Raw genomic sequence first — 18,638 nt, 5'->3', positions numbered from 1 at the left:
TTTAGTTGGTCTAAAAAAGGTCTTAAATTTACCTTCATAAGCCTGCTGAAACCCAAACACTATTTCAGCCTTTATACTTTTGTATATGTTGTACATGTTGTAAACCTCCTCTTTTATACAATGTGTTATTTGTGGTTCTTTAAAGGTTGAAATTTTGGATATTACATCACAGAATTAACAATTTTATCATGCTATATTCATTATATGATGTGTTAACACAAGACTTCTTTCAAAACGGTGTACTTTTTAACCTTTATCCCAGAGAACGCCTTGCCCTATAGACTTCCATCATAACTTCAATACTGTAAATGTGGTTTATTCCTGCTTTCACTAAGTGAGGGCTGTGTCTGTGCCGAGAGCTAAACTTGCGTTTAACCCAGAACATTCCTTTAAGTTCCTGTCAAAGGGGAAATGATGTGTGTTTGGCAGCAGGTATCACTAAACCGTGTCTTTAGATGGCTTTCCTGTGATAATTAGCCTGTTGGATGTAATCAGAATGGGAAAGTGGTTTAGTTCGGCCACCTGTGTGTGTGTTTACACATGGTCATGTGAATGCGCTCTCACAAGGTCACTACAACAGCTGCAAGCCTGCCAATATCAAATAGTGAACAGGTGTGTGTGTGTGTGTGTGTGTGTGTGTGTGTGTGTGTGTGTGTGTGTGTGTGTGTGTGTGTGTGTGTGTGTTTGTGTGTGTTTGTTTGCCCGTTGCGGCACATTTGAGTGCGTGAATGTGTTTGCCCCTCGTTGAGTGATGGGAAACGGGACTGTGTTTTTTTTACAGTAGTACTGTATAGTACACAGGTGTGCTTCTCAAATATTTGTATGCAGAAAAAAATTATGTTTTTGTTTGTATTGTGGTTGAATTTCTGCTAAAGTGTTTTTCTCTCTATACAGGAAGTTCGGCGAGCGCCCTCAACCACAGCGCCTGACAAGGTACGTTCGCCGATCACCTTCACATGCTATTAACAAACAAGCTGAGAAAAATGAATAACTTTTCTGCCCCCTATATGTATGGCCTTCATTTGTGCATTACATGAAAATGTTTGCCATTTTTAAAGAAAAATTTTTTAAAATCTATAAATCGGTTAACTATTACAGTTACCCGTTAGTAACCATGCAGAGTTGCTTAACATCACATCTATGTAATTTTACTATAAAATGCTAGCAAGTTTTTTGCAAGTAAAAATTATTAATTATTTTCCAGAAATCCCTGTTTAGTTTCTTATTTTTGCTACCAGTAATAATGACCCTCTAGAGTGTTTTGTATTATGTTAATTAATTAGTTAATGTTTATTGTATTATTTCTGCGTTGCGTGTTATCCTAGTGTTTTGTTTTTGTTTCTATGATCCTGTGCACTGTCTTTATATGAGTATTGGGCATGTTTTATGGATTTACAATGAACTGATTCATCAGTGGCTTTCTGTTGTATCACCTGAATTATCATGGTTGTAATCAGTACATTTTAAAGGGGTGGTTGATTATGATTTCACTTTTCTAACTTTAGTTAGTGTGTAATGTAGCTGTTTGAGCATAAACAACGTCTGCAAAGTTACAATACTCAAAGTTCAAAGCAAAGGGAGATTTTTGCTTTTTAAGGACTACAACAAACGACTGGTAGTGACTACTCGACATGCCTCCCGGGTTAGTGACTAGCCAACCCTAGAATTTACATAAACTCCGCCCCCTGAACACGATTTATAGATTATCAAGACAGAATATGCTAATCAATGACTAGAAGATAACTACACATCAGCTACATAAATTCATCAACTAACCATTCAGAAATGTCCTGTTGCATTCTACATGTTGTCACTTCTTGAGTCTCTCCATCAGTAGCTGCGTTTACATGGACCCTTATAGATCGGATTGGCGGCTCAATCGGACTAAAAAACCTTCATGTACACCTTAATCGATCTGATTGAGCTCGATCTGATTGGAATTTCGATCGGATTGAAAGGGGTGGTTTATTCCTTTTGTATTCCAAACGAGAGAACATGTAAACACTTGATGGGATTGAAAACCGAAACTGAAAGGATTGCACATGAAATAGCGAAATGACGTATGACGCACGGAATGAGCTTTTCTTCCTGTTGATTAAAGTGTCATCTAAATGAGTGTCCGGTTATTATAAAATTATAATTTCACTCAGCATCTGTGGAGTGGTGCAGGACAACGTCCCACCAGTCCTTGTTTCAGACTCTCATACACGGACGACTGGTTTTGTGCGCGTGGTTTTACTGCATGATAAATATAAGCAGCATGGCAAAACGGTTCATATCCTCATTGTCTCTAAATCATGACCAGAGATGGATAAATATTAAGTCTGCTGTTTAAAACAAATAAAGAACCCAATAGTGGAGAATAGTTGCGCGAGCAGCGGCAGTGGCAGTATATTCGTGCAGTGTGCGCATGTCAAAAAATCAATTCCGATTTGAAGCTTGTGACATATAAACGCGCACATCAACCCGATTACTTTATTTATCGTTCATGTAAACACCGTGTTCGGATTCATCAAAGGTGTCCATGTAAACGTAACTATTGACTCGTTGACATCCTCTGACTCCGGTTTGAACATGAAAGGCTAAAAGTAAAATTTTCAGTGCATGTCTGTGTGAGGTAAAAGGACACAAGCTCTTGATGCTCCACCCTCTGTGCCGCGAGCAGCAACTCATTTGCATTTAAAGGAACAGACACAAAACTGTGCGTTTTTCTTCACCCTCAAAAACTTTACTTGCTATATAAAAATATCTGTGGGGTATTTTGAGCTAAAACTTCACATACACACTCTGGGGAAATCAAAGATATATTTTACATCTTGTGAAAAAGGCTTTATACCACCCTTTTAAGCTGAAAAGCAGATTTTGGTATATTAATTAAATCATATAATGAAATATATGCTCACTTTCCACTTTATTAAGTACCACCTTGCTAGCACCGGGTTGGACTCACTTTTTCCTTTAGAACTCCTTAATTCTTCTTGGCATAGATTCATCAAGGTGCTGGAAACTTTTTTGCTCAGAGATTTCCATATTGACATGATCGAATCACACATTTGCTGCAGATTTGTCGGATGCACATCCATAAAGCGAATCTCCAGTTCCACCACATCCCAAATGTGCTCTATATTGGATTTAGATCTGGTGACTGTGAAGGTCATTTGAGTTTAGTGAACTCATTGTCATTTTCAAGAAACCAGTGTTGGAAGTGGCCAACAGAAGATGGGTATACTGTAGTCATAAAGGGATTGACATGGTACGAAGGGGCCAACGCGTGCCAATAAAATATCCCACAAACCATTACACCACCACCAGCAGCCTGAACCGTTGATACAAGGCAGGATGGATCCATGCTTTCATGTTGTTTATGCCAAATTCTGACCCTACCATCTGACTGTTGCAGCAGAGATCGAGACTCATCAGACCAGGCAATGTTTTTCCAATCTTCTATTGTCCAATTTTGGTGAGCCATGTGAATTGTAGCCTCAATTTCTTGTTCTTAGCTGACAGGAGTGGCACCCGGTGTGTTCTTCTGCTGCTGTAGCCCTTCTGCTTCAAAGTTCGATGTGTTGTGAGTTCAGAGATGTTCCTCTGCAGACCTCAGTCCTAACAATTTGAGTTACTGTGCTTTTCTATCAGCTCAAACCAGTCTGGCCATTCTCCTCTGACCTCTGGCATCAAGAAGGCATTTTTGCCCACAGAACCGCTGCTCATTGGATATTTTCTCTTTTTTGTACCATTCTCTGTAAACCCTAGAGATGGTTCTTCTCGAAAATCCCAGGAGATCTGCAGTTTCTGAAATACTCAGACCAGCCTGTCTGGTACCAACAACCAGTTCAAAGTCACTTCTTCCCCATTCTGATGCTCAGTTTGAACTTCAGCAGGTCGTCTTCATCATGTCTACATGCCTAAAAGCATTAAGTTGCTCCCATGTCATTGGCTGATTAAATATGTACATTAGCAAGCAGTTGAACAGGTGTACCTAAAAAGTGGCCGGTGAGTGTATGGTTATAATTTGTCAAATATTCAGTCACAAATATTCCATCCTGTAATACCTAAAACATTTTCAAAGTATTTTTTTTAAGTTTTATATTTAATTTCTACCAATCACAGCCTTTTTACAGTAAATGTAATAGGATTTTTTACACCTTAGAAAGGATTATATTTTCCTTTTTTGGAAAATCTTATATTTTCCTTTTTTGGAAAATCTCATATTTTCCTTTTTTGGAAAGTCTTATATTTTCCTTTTTTGGAAAATCTTATATTATACAATTAATTTTTGTCAGAAATATATTCATAGTTGTTGCAACAATGTTTTAGACAAAAATGTGAAAGAAAGGTACTGTATGCACATTTATCGTAAATCTTATGTTTAAGCTTATAGAAGGTAAGTGCATCATTGGCTAAGACATTTACAACTGTGAAACTGTTGAGATTTACAATGTAGGTTTTTGAATAGTTCCTACACTGCTGAATGACTCTGTATGTAAAAACAAAACATGAAACCATATATAAAGCTTTATACCATATATAAAGTGTTTTCCCTTCGCACATTTGAATGTGATTTCTTATATTGAGACTTTATTTTTTCCTGAAATTAATTGGTCTATGTTGGGTAATACAGACAACATAAACCTGGTTATCAGACATTCTTTTTGTCTGAGATTTAATCTTTGGCGCATTACAGTTGATTTAATGGCCGATCTGAAAATAAAAGCACTTTTGGCTCAGGGCGGCCACTGAGCTTTGCTTTTAGTGTCTCTCAACACTGCTGTGGAGTTTTACAGTTACTGTCCCTTTTTTGTCGCCATTGTTTCACTCTACATACTCTCAGCCTCTTTCTCTTGTTTCCCTCTTGTCTCTCCTTGTTCTTTTCCTCCATCCATCCTTTTTTTGAAGAGGCAAAATTAGAGGCCAAGAATTCCGCTCGAGAAATATGGAACGAAACGTTTTTCAGACGATCCGTTCTGTGAAGCAGCTCCAGTCAGCGGTTTTTGTTTTGAGTGGAGAAGTGAGGGACATGGAAAATGATAGAGAGGAGAGAGTTCAGCGCTGCCCGCCCAACCCGTGCCACACGCCCTGCGGTGAACTCACAGCACGACTGCATTCTGGCACAGATGACACACGCCCTGGCAGGACGTTGCCACCGCTTCACGGCCCCTGTCTGTGCTGGGCACCGTCTCTTATGGTTCACTAAGGTGTTGTTCAGTCATAGGTTAGGAGCAGATTAGGTCAGATTCATTTGGGTCAAACTTATTTAGATGATGCTTTCTGTGGACGTTAGTTATTTTAATGAAATGTTCGCATGGTGTGATGGCTATAGGGGATAAAGTGATGTGTGTGTGTGTGTGTGTGTGTGTGTGTGTGTGTGTGTGTGTGTGTGTGTGTGTGTGTGTGTGTGTGTGTGTGTGTGTGTGTGTGTGTGTGTGTGTCGGTGAGCCAATTGCTAAAGATAATGTGACATGCCCGGAGGAAGATGAACCTCTTTAAATCTCTACAGTATCAATTAACTGGCAGAGTATTATACAAACTATCTTCTTCTCTTCTTGAGCACATTCAAACATGCAGTTTTGGCACAAGTAACTGTTTCAACAATATTAGTAATTCTGCAAAATGTGGGCAAGAACTAACTTGAGCATTTTGTCGTTCAATCTTCCCTCTTTTCTCCCCAATTTTCTAGCCTTTTCTCCTAGGCTATAGTTTGCTAGCTGTCATTTGATTTTTTTGTTGTTGTTGTTGTTGTTGTTGTTGTTGTCCAAAGGCTGTCTATCTCTCTGTCTATTTAGATATATTATTATTCGTATGTGTTTTTAAAAATATTCTTTACTGAACTATTAACCATGGTTGCTACTAGTGGGAACATGCAAGTTCTCGACATCATTTTATTAGAAACATATTTCTATGTATCCCTGAGCGCAAGATAAGTCACCAATAGTTTTCATCTGAAGAGAAAAGAAAACTGTTAATGTGTATTTCCGCTAACAATTTATTTGGCAACTTTATTCCAACATTTATTTGTTTGCTTTTACACTAACACATTTTACACTACACAGATTTTTTAGAAGAAATTAATACTTGCATAAGCAATAATGTATTAAATTAATCAAAAGTGATAGTAACGGAATTCATAATGTTACAAAATATTACTATTTCAATAAATGCTGGTTTCCAAAAGCAATATTACACTGCACAATTTTTGTCAAAAGGAATGTTTCTTAACAACAAATGAGCATATTGGGATGATTAAGGATCATGTGACACTGAAGAATTGGTTTATAATGCGGAAAATTCAGCTTTGCCATCACATACATAAATTATGTTTTAAAATATATAAAAATGGAAAACCGCTATTTTAAATTGTAATAATATTTCATAATATTACTTTTTTTTTTGGTTCTCCTTGGTAACCTTGGTTATCAAAAGAGACTTTTAACAACATTCAAAATCTTAACCCCAAACTTTTGATGGGTAGTATAGATGGCCTCAAAGTAAATACATATAAATGATAAAACCACAAAACTCTTTGCATCATGACCTGTTGGAGCTTTAAGAAAGAGTACATCAGCAGTAAAAGATTCAGATAGCATTGGAAGGTTTGATTTATTTTCACCAATCCCTTTTAAATGAGTCTGTTCTAAACACTGATTTAGCAATCTAGCATGATAACTCAATTGTTCATGGAAGTCTATAGTTCTATTATACATAATATATATATATATATATATATATATATATATATTAGGTGCCATATTGGCACATTACCTCATTCTTGTTAATTTATTGAAAAACAGTTTTGAACTGGGAATATAAATTCATTGTCTTTTAGTCATTAAAATGTACTGAATATGCACTGTATAATGTTCTGCTTTTTAACAATTTTAACTATTACTTTGACCATTTTCTCACCCAGTTGTTTTTTCTTGATTAAAATGCTCTTTTAAGCCATTTCAGTGCAATTTAACAAATACAAAAATATATTAAATGTTGTTTAAAATCTGAACAATATTGAAACCTTTTTGTTGTCAGTGTTCAGCGCCATTAGGCTGGCTCACCTTACAATATTTTTTTATGTTACTAATAATTATTTTTCTTCTTTTTTTAAATGGTGAGTAACATCAGCTTCGGAGCCATTCATTTAAAGACAGTTGAATGATTCAATTCCACATCTATGACACTAATAGAGAAAGATCACCGAAAATATGGTTCTTTACTTATGTAGCCCATTTCTCATTGTGGTTTTCCAATTACAAAGCTTTGGTCTGTCTGACTGTTTTCATCATTCTGGTCATTGCATCTTATGTGGCGTTTTGACTGTCTTGTCCTGCGGTTTTGAAACGTAATAAAATATGTGTATGTAGATTTTGGCGTGTGTTGTGGGTTCGCTGTTGCGTGTTCAGTGTTTGTGTGCGTGTCAGAAGCTCTTCCTGTTGAAGTGCCCATATTTGTCATGCTGTTGCTGAAAACTGATGACTCACTTAGGCTTATCCACTTCTTCCCTCAATGCGTGTCTGGCTTTGTGCGTATATGTATCTGTGTGCTGTAGCTTGTTGTGTTTTTCTATCCTTCTGTCTCTAAATGTTATTTCATACTGATTTTCTCCTCTTACATTAGGTGCATATAGATCTGAATATGTCTTTCAGTTCTTTTTGAACTGAAGTCTCTCTATCGATCACTACAGTTTTGTTGAAGTATCTGTGTATGTGTGTTTTCCGTGAGGGAGCTGAAGGTCTGTGGTTTTTCTCTTAAGCATATGACGTCACATGGCCCAGCGGCTTGACTTTGCGTGCAAGACCTTTGCATGTGCGTGTGTATAGGAAAACTCTGATTGATCTTCAGGACCGCTCGCATGGAGTTGCATGTTATTGATGACCTTATTTTACCAGCACTGCAAGATGCAATAAACCATGACATGATTAACGCCAAGTTTGGTTCAAATGTTCCCCATATATGTTGGCCAATGAAATAAACCTCAACTTCTATCATATGATTTCCACTTTAGCATTCGGGTGGCGTATATTTTGGATCCTAAGTGATCTATGATCTTTAAATACATTTTGGAACTGAACACACAACTGCATATTTTCAAAATCGTCTTGTCGGTAGGTTGTCAGAACAACTAGTCATTTTAGAAAGCTTTGTATAATTACAAAGTTCAGTGTCCACCAGACACACTTCTTCCTGATATGTTTTTGAAAAAAAACTTTTACTCCCCAAGGCTTCATGTATTTTATCAAATACAGTAAAAACTGTAATATTGTGAAATATTATTGCAATTTAAAAGAGCAGTTTTCTATTTGAATAAATTTTCAAATGTAATTTATTCCTGTGATAGCAAGCTGTATTTTCAGCATCATTACTCCAGTCTTCAGTGTCACATGATCCTTCCTAATGGGCTGATTTGGTGCTCAAGAAACATTTCTTATCAATGTTGAAATCTGTTTTGCTGCTTAATACTTTTGTGGTATCCTTGATAAATTTTTTCAGGATTCTTTGATTTAATAGCACAGTATTTATTTGAAATGGGAATCTCGTTTTACTCAAACTTTTGATTACTTGACGGCATCCTTGTATTAATTTCTTCTTCTTCATCGTCAAAAAAAACCTTACTCATGTATTTGCACCTTTCTATGACTATGAACGACTAACTGACTATAACCTATTACCAAAACCATAATAGTCCTTGAAAACAAACGGAGGTGTATAAATTATCCACATTGCTCACAGCAGGTGGTTTGAAGTCTGACAGTAATTGTCTTGAAATGTATTGCTGAAGGTGGTGAATGTGTCATATAATTGGTGCTTTGATGACTGAGGTGAATGTGAAGAGTTTTACCATCTTTAGAAGTTACTGTTAAAATATAGGCACGTTAAACCTTTCTCTGACAAGTTGCATCCCAAATGTTAGCTTCTTTTTGCATTGTCGGCAAAACATTTTTTTTTAAAGCGACAAATGTATACAATCTTACTGCTCGACCTCACTAGTCACTACTGAACTGACCATGTTGACCTAACTTTCAAGAAGCAAATGGCAACTTATTTTAGCTGAGAGCTGTACTGTCAGATCTTTGATTACAATGCGAACTGAAGATGTGTTATGGGTTTCCCAGCATCCCTGTAAATGGCGAGGGCCATCAATAAACTCTCTTCTGAGATGCTTTGTAAACACCTCTGGTGTTTTTGTGAATTGCCATGTTGCCTGATATCAAAGCTGAACACTGTTGATGTGAAAATACTTGAGCATTGGACGGAAATGTGGAAAGTATCCGAATGTTCTTGCTTTTTTTATGTCTGTAATCACGATTCATACGTGCAGCTGATTTCATGTGCTCTGCACATGCTTGTCGTTTTGAGGGAATTCACTCGCATTTGGGGAAACGTTTTATCCGGGGATAGAGGAGGATTCTGCTCAGTAAAGATTTCGATCTCGCGTTTCTGGAGCACACAATCCAAATTCATGTCAGAGATGGTCATTGAGTCTTCCTTTTCTGAACACACACATGGCAGGTTATTAGAAGTATCAAAGGGTTCAGATGACAGAGGCCTGAGGAAGATGACATCACCAGAGCTGCAGGAATTCACTGTATGTGTGTGTCCTGTGAGGCTGGGTGGTTCAGCACAGTTTAGTATTTACTCGGTTCACACAGTTCACTGACATACAATATATTAGATGAACCTGTATGCAACCTGTCAGGTAGCATATTTTTCTTCAGTGTTCTTTTATGACGGTAAAATCATTTAGCATGAAGGAAAATACGAATTTGACAGTGTATGCTTAGACCCAAGTCTTATTGCTTTTATAAAATGCTGACAATAACAATAAACATAAATCATAGTAATATAAATAAATAAATAAATATATGTAATTTTTTTTATATATTAGACCCTTTTGGTGCCATTCATATGGAAACAATCTGCATAGTTTAAAGCACTATAAATTAATGTGACTGACAACAAAGACAAAAATTAATTTAAATATGAGTATGGCATATGCAAATGGTAAGATACAAAAAATTCCCCCCACTAACCTGCTTCCTGCTTTTTTTTCAACTTTTTTTAGATAGTATAGTAGGTGAGTGACCAGTAGGGAAGCGAAGTGGGAGAGAGGGGAGCGGGGTCGAACTCGGGACGCCCAAAATGTCGGATGACTGCACACGAGGCTATCAGCTCCAACGTGTCTTACATTTTTAAATGCAAAAAATGAGAGAGGCAGGGTAGTGGAATGAAAAAAGAAGAAGCTCTGCATCTGAAATCGAATACTTCTCATAAATTATGCGATAAACAGTATTCCAAAAGAGTAGTATGTCTGAATACTTAGTATTCACAAAACAGGCGAAAAGCACCCGGGTTAGCTACTACTACTACTGAGATTCTGGAGTGCGACTTCAATGGACTTTACTCTCCCATGAGGCCGCGGGAGAAGATTTAAAGGATTAGTTCATTTTCAAATAAACATTTTCCTGATAATTTATGTCATACAAGATGTTCATGTCTTTTCTTTCTTCAGTCGAAAAGAAATTTAGGTTTTTGAGGAAAACATTCCAGGATTTTTCTCCATATAATGAACTTCAATGGCAACCAACGGTTTGAAGGTCCAAATATCAGTTTCAATGCAGCTTCAAAGGCTCGACACGATCCCAGCCGAGAAATAAGAGTCTTATCTAGTGAAACAATCTGTCATTTTATATATATATATCTAAAAAAAGTATATACTTTTTAACCACAAATGCCCGTCTTGTACCATCTTTGAGATGCGCCATGCATTACTTCATCACGTTGAAAAGGTCAGGCGTGACATCGTTAAACATCCAGGATATGCACACGTTTTAAACAATAAACTGACAAAAATACATATAAATATGTGTCATTCAACCTACAATAACTTTGAACGGTCCTCCTACTCCAAACTTGTAAACACCGTGATTGTCAAGCGTGATTTTTTTTTTCTTATCTTTTGCCAGGCAACATATCAGCCTAGTGTATTGATATGCATTATGTAGTGTACAACTTCAAATGTAGCTTATCCAATTAGAAATTAGGGTTGGATAAAAAATTATTTGTTTTGTATTCAATATCAATTATGTTTTGATTGGCTGTGGAATCAGAATGGATTTGCTATTTAAAGGTGCATTGAGTAATATTTAAAGAAGCATTCAGTTCTTTAGCTAGCGTTAGCATCGTTGTTCTTTGTGTTCTTTAAATACAGGTACCACAATGCTGTTAGTTGCTGCACTGACATCTATCGACATGTTTCAGCATGATTGTCTCTGATTTTTGTAAATTACACTGATACATGCCGTCTACACCATAATTAATTCCCTTACCGTCCAACAAAAATAGAAGTAACTTGGGATCACTAATCTTTTCACCTTAAGTATGATGTACCGATATTTACGCTTGTTTTTTTGTTGGTCGAGTCAAGTCAAAACTTAATGTTGGTCTTTCTATCTTCAGACCTCTTCTGCTTTTGCAGCTGGACAGGTACTGGTTCTAATTTTCGCACTTTGCATCACCAAACAACACTATGCTACTAGCGTCTCTACAGAGGCAGCCAATGAGCATGAAGATTCTCTTCGACATTTAGTAAAACACTGCAGGTCACACCATTTCCACTTGGCAAAACACAATAATATTATGCATATAATATTTTCTCATGTGAGTGTACACCATTCAAATAACTCTTCACAAAAAAACAACAACAAAAACACAATACATTTGTGAATATGATATACTTTTTTAAATTAGCACCATACCACTCAATGCACCTTTAATATAAAGCTGATAGTTAATTTTTGCTGACACAACATTGCTGATTGTGTGGCATCACACAGCATGTTGCCCTCATTGTGGGGAGGCGGATTTGATGCTGGAAACTTAATTAGGCTAGAGTGGCCAAGTCACTCTTACCTTAAAGGTTATTTCTCCTGTTAGTCTTGGTGCACGTTTTCAGCGAGCCTGTCTCTCGTCTTGTAGGGGAAGGATTTTTGTCAGAGCACAAACCCTTTCACCTCTCGTCCCTCTCATTCTTCCCCTCCCACCCTCATGTCGCAGGGCCCCCTTGCTTTCCATAACAAAAGCCTGTCTAACTTGAGCGTGTGTGAGACGTTTGTGTGGCAAAGGGAAGCTGCTTGTGTGTGTGTGTGTGTGTGTAAGCTGCCCCCACAATTACCCCATCTCTGTCCCTCTGAGCATTTTGACGTGTCAGGTGTCACCGACATCTGTGCAAATGAGCCGTTTTTTTTGTGTGTGACCTTTTTTTTTTATCCAACATTTAGGATCTGTTACAGATCAAAGTGTTTTCATCCTCCTGCAGAATATTTCTGTTTGGGATTCTGTTCAAAGCACGTATGTTATTGCAATAAACAACAACCTTGAAGCAATTTTTTTTTTATGTTTCCTTGAAATGCATCGCACTTGCAGAGTGTCCATATTTAGAGACCTAATTTAAGTTTGCACATGCTGGGATGTTTTTCGTTAGTTAACTGAGGTAATTGGAACTCTGACACGAAATCGGAATTCTTCGATTATGAGCTAAGAGTTTTAGTGGCGTTTGACTTGTACACGCACACATTGTTGTCCTTTTGCCCTTTTTCTTACACCCCCTCTTCCCCTTCTTTTTATTTTAAAGACCCCCAGCTGGAAAGCTGAGGTTTTTGGCCACAGTGTTTGTATGCTTTCTGCAAGCAACACATAGTTGCACTCACCAGAGAATTGGCTAATCAAAGTTGGGCCTGTGTTTCTAGTCAAGCTCTGGAGATTTGGGTTTTGAAGCGCATACAGGCCTTCAGAAAGCTTTCTCTTCAAAGAAACACATACACATGCTTTCACCAGAACCGTCTACAATAGCAATTATAAAGCAGATTTACAGGTCTGAAACACAAGGACATGTTTTAAAAACATTTAACTGTGGTATTGGACTTAAAGCAGACAAATGAAAAGCTGCCGTTTTTATGAAAATACTTAACAAAAATGTAATCTTGCCTGTTTCAGTAATGGATTATAGTTTTTCCATGATAATGTTATATCAAAGTTTCTTTACACCAAGTCAGTTTACTTGGCAGCCAGAATCAGGCAGCTTGTCATGCAATGGGGAAAGACCAAAATCAATTTGTCGAAATAACATTTCAATAACATACTTCAAATCAAGATTAAAATCTGACATGGATGGTATGATATACTTTGCTGCTTGAACTCAAATCACGCTAAAAACATTTGTGCCTTTCCAGCTAATGTGCAAGTGCGTTCTAGTGTAAAAAAAACGAAACAAATGATTAGTTCTTTTAAATGTATAGCACTTTCATTCCTACAGCCGCTGCATTGAGGGTTATGCTTCCTCCCATTCATATATTCACGTGTGGGCCGTATATCACTTTAGTTAGAGGTGGATGTCTGTTAGTGAAATGGATGTGCATGAGTAATCAATTGGTCGAGATTTTGCATACGTTATTAAATTTGAACGCACATTTTAAGTTTACCTATAATCAATTCATTGGTTTTTATGATGTGTTCGAGTATGTTGCTATAGAATTTTTCAAAATTCCCTTTTACTCTCAATATTTTCTGTCTTATGTGTTTCTTTTCCTCCTGTGATTTCAGAGAAGCCATGCGGAATTACCTGAAGGAACGAGGAGACCAAACTGTGCTCATCCTCCATGCTAAAGTTGCACAGAAATCATACGGCAATGAAAAAAGGTAAATTACCACGGTGAATCTTGATAAATTCACGAGATGAAATTTTGAAAAAAATATTTTAAACTTTTTGACCCTTTAGCGGGCGTAAATGCACAACATTTACAACATTTTTTTTTTTCAATATTTAGTAGTTGCAATGTGTCTCACTTTTTTTTAACATCTTACGCCATGAGCTTTGCAGTTTTAAGACACATTAAAAATAGTTCCACTTTTAAACCCTGTTTCATTCCTAAGCTCTCCATCTTTGTTTTTGAGCACAAAAAACGTATCCAATGTGAAACCCCTTATGCTGTCCGTCTCTTCCCTTAAGTAGGAAAATTAGGTTTTTAGGGAAGAATAGAGTAAGATGAAGAGGTGAAAGGACAAGAGAAGGAAAGAACATTTAAGAAGAAAAAAAGGAGTGAGAGAGAAGCTGATAAGAAAAGAAACCAAATAATGACAGGAAAGAGAAAAGAAATGATTAAGGAGGTGAGGTGATATGAGACAGGGAAGTGAAGGAGAGAAGGTCAGCGGAAAGAGAGACAAGATGATAACTGTAGAGGAACACAGTGTCTGGGGAACTGATGTCTCTCGGCCTCATTTGGCAGAGAGACAGCACTGTTATTCGTGAACTGCTCAGCCAAAACCTGGACACTTGTCAAGAGCGACAGAATGCCAGATGAGAACAAAAGTATGCGTTTCATGAAATCATATACATGTGTTCTGTAATCAGAGATGGTTTATGACCAGGAAATGTATCACTTAGCTTCAATTGAAAATGAATGTGAAACACTTGACTTGTTGCACCAGTTCTGTTTCTTTGCATGTCCTTGTGACCATGTTGTCTTTTAAAATTCCTAATGGTGACTATTACTGTTGTACACCCTAATTAACACTTAGGACACCATAGCAGCACCCTGGAAAGCAACCACATAGCAACTCCCTGCAAACCAATGCCATAACAACCACCCAAAACACCTCTAGGGTCACTGTGATTTTGCCAAGTAAGACATGTTCCTGGATCAACATATTTTGTTGATCCTGAAACAACATTCCTGTCCAAAAACATTCCTAATCTTATCCCTACCCCTAAACATAACCCTACCCATAATTTATCTCTAAAAGCAGAGGGAAATGATAGGTGAGTAACCCTGATGTAGAAGCACCTAACCCTGGTTCTAAACCTTAAAGGGATAGTTCACCCAAAAATGAAAATTCTGTCAGTATTTACTCAGCCTCATGTTGTTCCAACCCCGTAAGACCTTCGTTCATCTTCGGAACACGAATTAAGATATTTTTGATAAAATCTGAGAGCTGGATCACTCCTCCATACTCCTCCATAGGCTTCAAAAGGATTTGAACTTGCCGGCCTCGAAAAGTTATTAAAGACATCGTTAAAATAGTCCAAGTGACTACAGTGGCTCATTCTTAAGTTTATCAAGCGACGAGAATACTTTTTGTGCGCAAAAACAAACAAAAATAACGACTTTATTTCAACTATACATTTCCTTCTCTGTGGGCCTCTAGTCATTTAACTTAGTGTAATAGCGTAGAGCTACGTCACACGTAGGCTCACTATTTGCCGACGCTGGTCATGTGTGAGATGCGTTTGACGTACAACAACAGAAGCTCTACGCTTTTACACTAGTGAACTGACTCGAGGTCCACAGAGAAGGACATGAATAGTTGAAATAAAGTCGTTATTTTTGTTTGTTTTTGCGCACAAAAAGTATTCTCGTCGTTTGAAAAACTTAAGATTGAGCCACTGTAGTCACTGTGTATTTTAATGATGTCTGTAATAACTTTTCGGGGCCTGCAAGTTCAATCCCTCGAGAAGCCTATGGAGGAGTATGGAGGAGTGATCCAGCTCTCAGATTTCATCAAAAATATCTTAATTCGTGTTCCGAAGATGAACGAAGGTCTTGCGGGGTTTGGAACAACATGAGGGTGAGTAAATACTGACAGAATTTTCATTTTTGGGTGAGCTAACCTTTTAAACTTGTAAACAAAATTTAAACTTGTCCCTTAAATCTGATTGGTTGATTGGAATGTTGTTCCAGCATCAACAAAGATGTTGATCCAGCATCAACAAAGATGTCGATCCAGGAACATGTTTTACTTGGTTAGCATTTTGTCATTTTGTACATGCTTGGTTAGCATTTTGGTGGTGAGATCAGATTTGTGAAACTGTTTCCGTCAGAAAATGTCAAACTCTAGTTGTCTCTGCTGTATCTAGTTAAGTTGTGGTTTTACATGGTGGTGAACATTAAAATGACAGAAATGTAATATACAGTTGATTAAACCAACACTGTTGCTGCCTTGTCAATGACAAATTGATACAGTAAGTCTATTGGTCCTGACTAAGACATGCATCTTTCACTATAAGGATGTGAAAGTAGACTTCAGACATGTCTTTTCCTACAGAAAATGCTAAACAGTTCCAAAAAATTGATTTAAAAACTCTTGGGGTTGGGTCTGTCCCCTAACTCATATCTACAGCATCTCTCAGTCTGACTGGATGTGGAACCGTTGTTATTCCCCTTTTATTGCACCAGTCTTCAGATATTAGCTGCAGTTCTGTGTCATGAGCATTCCCCCACCTCACGTCTAGACGTTTACAAGCATTTCTCCAAGATGCGCGGTGAGCTGATAACGTCACCCACAGAGATTACGGCTTTAATGTCAAGTACAGATTTCGTGCCTCAGTATTCAAGGTCACGCTGATTGATATCTGTTTGCTTTAACATCTCTTTGATGATCTAGGCCACAATATGCACAAGATGAGCAAAGATGACATAGACCCCAGACTCTGGCAGGGCTCAGGACGTGGTGTAATACAGTGTGTTCGTGAGTTCTGTACCCTCTGTGGAGCTTTGCGTAGGTTCAGGTTTTCAGTGTTTTAGATTGACCATCTGATGGTGGTTTCTTGAGTTTTTCCAGCAAGTGAAAGCTGTACCAACACTACAAATGTTCTGCTGCCACCTAGTGCTGATGTAACGCACTTCTGATACATGATAGGTCATGTACATTTGATGCGCAATGTATAGCTATTCATTCATTCATGTAACAGTTGTGTTTATAATTGTATATTTTATCATTAATGTACCCCTTGCAGATTCTGTTGAGTTTTTATTTATATATTTAATATAATTGATGTTTAATCATATTTATTTATTTAGGCTACACTTTATTTTAAGGTTTCATTGTTACAGTGTAATTAAATATTTAAGTATAGTGTAATATTAATTAACTACATGTACTTACTATAGTGTTAGGGTAGGATTAGGGTTTGGTTGAGGGTTAATTGCATGTAATTAGGCATAATTTACTGTTATTACTATAGTAATTACATGTAGGACACTGTAAAATAAAGTGTTAACTTTATTTATTGCATATCCATTCATTTGTTTGTTGATGTCATGACAATGGCAGCTTTTATTTATTTATTTGATTGTTTTTATTTTTTTAGTTTTATGTTTTAAATATTCATTCATTCATTTGATTTTAATCCTGCCCAGAAGTAGCTCTATATATCTATCTATCCATCATGCATCCATCATATCTCATAACATATGAAGTATTCCATCCATCCATTCCATAACATATCAAGAATTCCATCTATCCATCGCATAATATATGAAGAATTCCATCCATCCATCCATCGCATAACATATGTGACCCCATATGGGTCATTTTTTTAAAATGTAGATTTATACATCACATCCATTGATGTATGGTTTGTTAGGATAGGACAATATTTGGCCGAGATACAATTATTTGAAAATCTGGAATCTGAGGGTGCAAAAAAATCGAAACATTTAGAAAATCACCTTTAAAGTTGTCCATTTATGTTCACGATTGTGCTGCATTCACTCACAAAAATAAAAGTTTTATACATTTACGGTAGGAAATTTACAAAATATCTTCATGGAACATGATCTTTACTTAATATCCTAATGATTTTTGGCATAAAAGAAAAATTGATAATTTTGACCCATACAATGTATTGTTGGCTATTCCCACAAATATACCGTGCTACTTAAGACTGGTTTTGTGATCCAGGGTCACATATGAAGAATTCCATCCATCCATCGCATAATATATGAAGTATTCCATCCATCAGCGCATATGAAATATTCCATACATACATCCATCCATCACATAATATATGAAGTATTCCATCTATCCATACATCCATACATCTGTCATGCAGTGTTTGTTTCCATCCATCGCACAATATATGAAGTATTCCATCCATCATCGCATAATATATAAAGTATTCCATCCATCCATACATCTCATGCAGTAGTTGTTTCCATCCATCCATCCATCCATTATCCATCCATTATCCATCCATCGCATAATATATTAAGTATTCCATCCATCATCACATAACATATGAAGTATCATCTGTACATCTCATGCAGTATTTGTTTCCATCCGCCTTCCATCCATCCGCATAATATGAAGTATTCCATACATCCATTCATCGCATAATATGAAGTATTCCATACATCCATTCATCGCATAATATGAAGTATTCCATACATCCATTCCTCGCATAATATGAAGTATTCCATACATACATTCATCCATCCATCCATCCATCCATCCATCCATCCATCCATCCATCCATCCATCCATCCATCCATCCATCCGCATTATATGAAGTATTTCATACATCTATCCATCTGCATAATATATGAAGTATTCCATCCATCCATCCATCATATCACACAATATATGAAGTATTTCATCCATCATCACATAATATGAAGTATTCAATACATACATACATCTCATGCAGTGTTTGTTACCATCCATCCATCCATCCATCCATCCATCGCACAATATATTAAGTGTTCCATCTCATCCATTGTTTGCGTCCTTCCGTGCGCATGTATAATATTCGGTCTAAGTGCATATCTAAATATACTAAATTGGCTACTTTAAATTTGTGCGAGCAATGGATG

The 18,638-nt window shown here is 37.0% G+C and overlaps 1 protein-coding gene across 2 annotated transcripts in view; it reads left to right on the top strand.

Moving 5' to 3' along the window:
- rbpjb (recombination signal binding protein for immunoglobulin kappa J region b) overlaps positions 1–18,638 on the top strand; it is a 55,559-nt gene that overhangs the window by 25,629 nt on the left and 11,292 nt on the right. For both annotated transcript variants that reach the window (XM_077229536.1, XM_077229537.1), the window contains exons 2-3: positions 895–933; positions 13,591–13,686. In XM_077229536.1, the coding sequence (XP_077085651.1) occupies positions 895–933; positions 13,591–13,686 (135 nt within the window). The remainder of the gene's footprint in view (positions 1–894; positions 934–13,590; positions 13,687–18,638) is intronic.

The sequence above is a fragment of the Siphateles boraxobius genome, unplaced genomic scaffold, assembly GCF_051911475.1.
Source record: "Siphateles boraxobius isolate OS27281-9 unplaced genomic scaffold, OSU_SipBor_1 130, whole genome shotgun sequence".
Taxonomy (NCBI): domain Eukaryota; kingdom Metazoa; phylum Chordata; class Actinopteri; order Cypriniformes; family Leuciscidae; genus Siphateles; species Siphateles boraxobius.
Note: the sequence above shows the minus strand (reverse complement) of the source record. Positions and strands in the feature narration are given on the sequence as shown.